Raw genomic sequence first — 7,605 nt, 5'->3', positions numbered from 1 at the left:
GGGGGTGAGGTTTATCCTCATCCCCCTATGACGATAATGAAGGTGGTTCTCGCAAATGGGAGACCCGTCTTCCACTGATTTTTTAAAACTTTCCTCATCGTCGGGTGGTTTTACATCAGTTCTACTTGTTTCAAAATTTTAAATCATGATATATATAAATAGTAATCTACATTATCAAAACAAATCATGAAAAGCCAAATTCTCAAAAAATGAAACCCAAACGAAAGAAATGCGGGGCCAATAAGAATTCTTTCCCACCATGTCAAAGTTAACAACCTAGTCATTTCTTTTTGGAGAGAAAATGTCAAAGACCTCACAAATCACCCAAACACCAGACAATCTACAATTCTTGGTCATGGATATCTCATTCACGTTGGGCATGAGAGACGTATCCAAAATTCCAAACATTGTTAATATGAAAACCGTCGTCTATGACATGTTTATCCCTACTATTTCTTCCCTGTGGTAACTGCCCATTTGCTTTGCTATCTTCATGGGAAATCGCCAAGAGAAGGGGTCATCCTAGTTGTTTTAGTTGTCTGGGCCTCTTGCATAAATCCATGAGGTCCATAGTCTTCTCCTCATTCCTTCTATCACCAAAGATTTAGATAAATATTCATGTAGCCTACCAAGGAATGGAGATTTTATATTTAACTGCCTGTGTTATCAAAACTTGTGAACAAACGCCTAACTCATCTAGAATTTGTTTAAATAGACACCGTGGTTTACTAGTGTCAGTTCAATCATGAATAGCAATTAAGTAGTAGAGAGAGAGAGAGAGAGAGAGAGAGAGAGAGAGAGAGAGAGAGAGAGAGAGAGCTCACCATGGTAAGGTGTTGGAATGCACTATTTATAATGATCGAGAAGGCAGCCCTCTCCAATGATACACATATTGTATGTGTGTGTGCACGTATATGTATAGAGAGAAATATACAAGGGGATAAAACTATCATTTTCTTTAGCTATTGAAGAATAATTAATTCATCATGTTGATATTGATATAAACCAACGCAAAAGCCTGTTTAAGTAAATTGAATATAACTTGTTTTTTCGACCTGAACAAGAATTATTCATAATATTTTAGAGTACAAAAGTAAAATCGCCGTGCCTTAAATGGCTATATGCAAATTTCTAAGCCTTTGTTTGGGAGCCGTGCATTGAAATGGAAACACCATTTTCATGTATCGCCAGTATATCGTTTTGCTAAAAACTATAGGTTTTTAAGGATAAAGTTGCCAAAACCATGGACTTATGAATGGCGTTAAAACGTGTGTTGGGGTTACCAACTCCATTTTCAATGCATTCTTTGGCAACATAATACCAGAGCTCAGAGCACCGAGGGATCCTGTAAAACGCTGGGTGAGCTACAGTACAAACCCCACCCCATTGTACTGTAGCTCAGTACAAGTGGGACCCACAGAGGAGTGGGGGCTTGTGGTTGTAACAGTACAAGTGGGACCCACAGAGGAGTGGGATTTAGGGTTGTTCACTCTTCGTGAGATTCCTAATCTCGCCAAGCGTTTTACAGGATCCGCTCTCCCCCAACAGAGCCTAAATAAGTTATTAATCCCAGTTTTACTAAGTTCGGATATAGGTGCACAGAGATCAAGTGCAATGTCTTTTCACAGAAAATATGAGCCACCCTTTGCATTCAATGACCCTTTGTCCCATTCAGCTCAAAAGCCCCGTAGCCTAAGTCGGAGAGGGTGTCGTTCTCTAAGATGGAGCAGCACATGTTTTTCGTGCAATCACATTGCACGTGATCCTTGCTCGGTTGGGTCTGGTTGAGCAGCCCCGCACTGCCTGCGTCGTGCCTTAGATCCGACTTTCGTCGAAGATCAGGTCTTCGTGTAAAAACGTCTCGGTTTTTTTCCTCTGGAAGGGGCGAGTTTTCTCGCTCGTTAGGGCATTGGGACGCCACACCAAAAGCCAGCTTTTCTTCTTCTTCTCTGTGAATGTGAATCGTGCCACAGACCTCCGATTCAGATCCTCCCAACCCCTGATCCCCATCTTCAAACTCTGATTCTCTGCAGGAGAGAGAGAGAGAGAGAGAGAGAGAGAGAGAGAGAGAGAGAGAGAGAGAGAGAGAGAGAGAGAGAGAGAGAGAGAGAGAGAGAATGGCTCCACCGCCTATTCCGTCTCAGAGAACCACACCATCTCCTCAGCCATCGGGGCAAGTCTCCTCCTCCTCCTTGTTCGATCGATACATTAAAAATATGTTTTTGTGTTCCTTTTTTGTTTAAAAATTTTCATAATCCTTGGGCAGGAAGGGAGAAGTCGCAGATCTGAAGCTGCAATTGCGGCAATTGGCCGGCAGCCTCGCACCGGGGGCCGATGCATCGAAGCGCAAGCTCTTCAAGAAGGTCATATCCTACATGACCATCGGCATCGACGTTTCCTCCCTCTTCAGTGAGATGGTCATGTGCTCTGCTACGTCCGACATCGTTCTAAAAAAGATGTGCTATCTGTACGTGGGGAATTATGCCAAGGGCAACCCGGAGCTCGCCCTTCTCACCATCAATTTCCTCCAGAAGGACTGCAAGGACGAGGATCCGATGATTCGCGGGCTTGCGTTGCGGAGCCTCTGCTCTCTTAGGGTGAAGAATCTGGTGGAGTATTTGATCGGCCCTCTGGGATCCGGATTGAAGGACGGTAGCAGCTACGTGAGGATGGTGGCTGCCATTAGCGTCCTCAAGCTGTACCATATTTCTGCGGCGACTTGTATCGAATCCGATTTTCCTGCGATGCTCAAAAGTCTCATGCTTCACGATCCTGACGCCCAGGCAGCATTTCTTCCCTTTCTTGTTTTGTTGTTTGTGGGGCTCTGTTCGCGGTCAGCTGTTACAGTTTCTTCAAACCACCTGCTTTTTCATTTTCGAGCCTTATCATATGTTCATACACAATATCGTTATTGAGATGTAGTTGAATAGAACTTGGTTGAGGTTCAACTGCTTATTTGCATAATGTCATCGATGGACTGCAATTGATAAAAAGGGTGGTACGCTGCAGATATCTGTTTGCCAGTTCATGGTAGTTAATGAAGAAATTAGTAGACGGGCTACTTGCATGGTTTCCAAGGCTTCATTTCTTTACATTTTTACTTAATTCTACACCTATTCACAAACTATGTCACATAGGTACTGGTATCGCATAGTTTTACAAAAAAAGGACACGAGGGTGCAGCTGGGTTGTGTGTGTGTGTGTGTATATAACGAATGAAACAATTTAAACATATGAATAAAGAAAATAAAAATTAGAGTATTTATATAAACATATAATGTATTCTATGTATCATATAGTATTCTGAATCTGGGAATACCCAGAAGCACCCAGCACCAGCACCGGAACTGCCCGCATCAACAGGGGTACACTAATCATTTTGAAGTACTCAATTCACATTAGCTTACAGAGGAGAGCAAGCTTATCCTTTGTCAATCGAAAGATGTGGCTTTATTAATAACGTGTTTCCATATGTCAGACATGTATTTCTATCAAAGAATTGATGATACAATCATAGTGTTTATATAGCATTCTATCTAGTTCTATTGTTGGTGCATGCTGGTTACTACCTCCTGCAGGAAAAGGGCTGCATTTCAGTATTAGTATCATATCAATCTTGTGTTGAGTGTAATATTTTTGTGGAAAATCTGGTATGGAAATCCCTTTCTATGAATACAGACTTGCCATGGTTCTCTTGGTACATTAATCAAAGCACTAAGACCTTAGTAAGCATTGGGTGAAGTATGTGACTATTTAAATATGCACAATGAAGATTGTGCACTGTGCTTTATTTTAAAGCAACACATAATAAGGTGAATCTTGGTTTAAAATATTGGAAGAACTAATATCTGGTGAACCTAAATTTTAACACTTCTTTATTTTTGAAGTGTTTATACATCATACATGGAGTGTCTGTCTAACACATGACATGACATGTCCAACATCTCCAATAGTGTTGGATGCTTTGAAGTTAAAAAATAGTCATGTCCAAGCAGTGTCAAGAAGTGCTAGTGTTGGTGTAGGACACATGCACATTGGAACCCTGAGAGTGTTGAGGTAGCATAGTTTAACATAGTTCCTTATGAAGTCTAGGAACTATTGTCATCTTTTAGTTCCCTTTTTTCATTCCATTAGGGTGCATTTGAGAGTCAGATCACATATCCAAGAATCTGAAATGGCTTGATATCCATGCTTAAATCCGAGGCTTTCAAACAACTTATCTTAGATCCTCACCTGTGAGGATCTTAGATAAAAGAAAATACACGGTTCTGAGTTTCGACTTATGCCTGGGTGGGTGTGGAAGGGGTTTTCACAGAGTTCTCTCAAGGCACCCTTACAAATATTTCAGTACTGTGCAATTGATTATGTGCATCATTGTAATGATGCAATGTACTTAGGGTGAAACTTTTTCCTGACTAGTGGTTGATGATATGATATTTGCTATTCTATTGCCAGGTGGTTGCTAATTGTTTGTCCTCTCTTCAAGAAATATTGAGCTTAGAAGGGAACACATCCGAAGAAGCATCTAGAGATAGAGAATCGTTACTAAGCAAGACAGTTATATATTACCTGCTAAATCGGTATGTCTTGCTTTGCAAAACTTATTTTCCTTTAAATCTTGAGCAATATTGCTGGTTGTTGTTTTTGTTATTATTCTTCTGATCTGCAGTCTTGAATCCATAATAGAAGACGTGAAAAAAAAATGGAACCATAGTTTCTTCGTTGGTTCATGAACAAAATGGAAGCAATATGTTTGATATTTTTGGCATGCATATAGTTTGATCTTGCATATCTATCAAAGGGTTCTTGGATTTTTCATCCTTTTCCCCCCCTTATTAGTTTTTTGACATGTCTATTGTTATAGTAGATGATTTATTTGCTTTCTAAGTGGATTATTTACTAGGTATGTTTGTTTTCTCTGAAATGAGCCCATTCCCACAGGATGAAGGAGTTTAGTGAATGGGCACAGTGCCTGGTACTTGACCTGATAGCTAAATATGTACCCTCTGATGGCAATGAGATATTTGATATAATGAATCTGCTAGAGGATCGACTTCAGCATGCAAATGGTGCTGTTGTGTTAGCGACAATCAAGGTGTTTCTTCAGTTGACCATGTCCATGACTGATGTGCATCAGCAGGTACACATATTCTGTCTGATGAATTATGGTTGTAAGTTGTAACCTATGCCTTTTTCATACATTGGGTACTTCTAGTCAGAGAGAAAGATGGTTCCTTGCAACATTCATTGTCTTATAACATTCATAATGATTTTATTCCAGCTTTGAACTTTGGTTTTTCTGTGACTATTATTTATGGTTTATGGCACATTTTTTGCTATTTATTGAACGTAAACAATTTCTAGTTTATTTCTTAATTTTGAAATGCAATTGAAAGTTCCATTATGTTGTATATTTTCCTGTTTTAGTGATGCTAAATAGTTTTCTTCCTGTCTTTTTTCTAGTTATCTTTGCTTTTTTTTTCTTTTGCCCCGTTAGCCTAATGAATGAAGGGGGAAAGAAAATTCATATGGACTGCTTGTAGATGGGCTTGATGATGATTTCCTAAAAGATTACAACCATGTGGCTTGTCGAACCCCCACATGCCCAATGCTTTTGAGACCCCTCTATTTCTCTACTGTGTGTGTGTGCGTGTTGCAAGCATGTCTTTGGCTAGCACTTTCTACTTTGGGGTGTAGAACCATGTTTGAGCTACTCATCATGTCACAAACTGAATGTTGCCAACATAGGCATTGAAAAATCTGCTACCTCGGGAAATGTGCCTGCAGTTAACTTGGGGAAGAAGACAAGCAAAGAGAATAGATGGGAAAGAAGGGTTGGATCGTGCCCTCTCCCTAGCCCACATCCTCTTTTATATTAATCATAGTGAGAAATTACAAGAATGCCTTCATACATGCTATAATATACAACATGCATCTGTGAAGCATAAATGACAAAAATACCCTTACACACGATACACGATACACGATACACGATACACGATACACGATACACGATACACGATACACGATACACGATACACGATACACGATACCGATACACGATACACGATACACGATACACGATACACGATACACGATACACGATACACGATACACGATACACTCCCGCCATCTCTAACACGCCCCCTCAAATTGTGCATGGGTATGTTATGAGCATGTGCAGTTTGCTTTTAAGATCCCAATGTCTAGTAGGCGAGAGCGGTTTGGTGAATAAATCGACTATTTGGTTGTCTCCCTTAATGAACATAGGTTGTGTCTCCTTACTCAACTTTCTCGCGGACAAAATATTGATCTAGTTCGACATGCTTCATCTTCTCATGCTGGACCGGATTGGTAGCTATAGCTACAACACTTTTGTTATCACAAAATAACAAAGATCTAGTGTTGGGTTGATGTAAAGCCGTGATAGGATGTTTGATCCGCAATCCTTCAGCTGTGACTGATGCCATGGCCCTATACTCAGCTTTGTGCTCAATCTTGCCATTGTACGTCGCTTTCGGCTCACCCAAGATACGTGATCTTGTAGAAAAACTCTATAGTCTTTGACAAAACGTCTAGTCATGGGGTCTCCCGTCCGGTCGGCACCTGAGTATGCAAGAACTATGAGTGATATTGAATTTGATTAGGATTCCTCCTGTAAACCAATCCATCAATAATAGTTCCTTTAAGATATCACATTATCCTTTTTGCAACTTCCATGTGACTTTTCCTTGGAGCATGCATGTACTGGGAGACTTGATTTACAACAAAAACTAGATTAGGACGAGTAAAAGTCAGTTATTACGATGCTCTAACTAGATTAGTCATTTTAATATGATTGAATTCATTTAATGTTAAACACAACTAGTTTAATATTAGATTAACTCTCTCTCTCTCTCTCTCTCTCTCTATATATATATATATATATATATATATATATATATATATATATATATATATATATATATATATATATATATATATATATATATATGAGGAAGAACAAGTTTCTTTAGAACAAAACATCAATCAGCCTTGACGAGATGGGGACTTACCCTTGCCCGGGCTTTGATACCATGACAAATCTGCTATCAATTAACTTGGGGAAGAAGATAAGCAAAGAGAACAAATGGGAAAGAAAGGTTGGATCGTGCCCTCTCCCTAGAACACATCCTCTTTTATATTAATGTTTGTGACCGATTACAAGAATACCCTCATACATGATATAATATACAACACACCTCTATGAAGCTTAAATAACTAAAATTACCCTTACACACGATACACACAAACTCACGCCATCTCTAACAGTACTGTGTTGCATTTGATTCTTATAAGGATCTGATTGGGAGCCGAAGATGGGAGGGGAGGTGGTATTTAATGAGGGTTTAATTAATACCACCTACCCCCGTAGTTGTTTGGGAACCCTGTTTTAGGAGATGCGAATGATGTTGAGAGTGGAGAAGGGGGTGGAGATTGTTAAATTGTACATATATATAGGTGTATAATATGGTTGTATATGCATTTATATACATATAAATCTGTATATATATTTTTCTTGTGCTTGTAATGGGTAATACCGATTAAGGGTATTATTGTCACTTT

General features: G+C 39.5%; 1 protein-coding gene across 1 annotated transcript in view; it reads left to right on the top strand.

Annotated features, from left to right (window-relative positions):
* The first annotated feature begins 1,818 nt into the window (after positions 1 to 1,818).
* Positions 1,819 to 7,605, top strand: part of LOC149828832 (beta-adaptin-like protein A) — a 37,612-nt gene continuing 31,825 nt past the window's right edge. Inside the window, exons 1-4 of the mRNA XM_090017750.1 lie at positions 1,819 to 2,173; positions 2,267 to 2,783; positions 4,456 to 4,580; positions 4,942 to 5,140. Coding sequence (XP_089873876.1) covers positions 2,118 to 2,173; positions 2,267 to 2,783; positions 4,456 to 4,580; positions 4,942 to 5,140 — 897 coding nt within the window. The 5' untranslated portion in view covers positions 1,819 to 2,117. The remainder of the gene's footprint in view (positions 2,174 to 2,266; positions 2,784 to 4,455; positions 4,581 to 4,941; positions 5,141 to 7,605) is intronic.

Source organism: Nuphar pumila, chromosome 9 (genome assembly GCF_984573655.1).
Source record: "Nuphar pumila chromosome 9, dmNupPumi1.hap1.1, whole genome shotgun sequence".
NCBI classification, from domain to species: domain Eukaryota; kingdom Viridiplantae; phylum Streptophyta; class Magnoliopsida; order Nymphaeales; family Nymphaeaceae; genus Nuphar; species Nuphar pumila.
The sequence above is the reverse complement of the archived record's forward strand: the minus strand, read 5'-3'. Positions and strand labels throughout refer to the sequence as shown.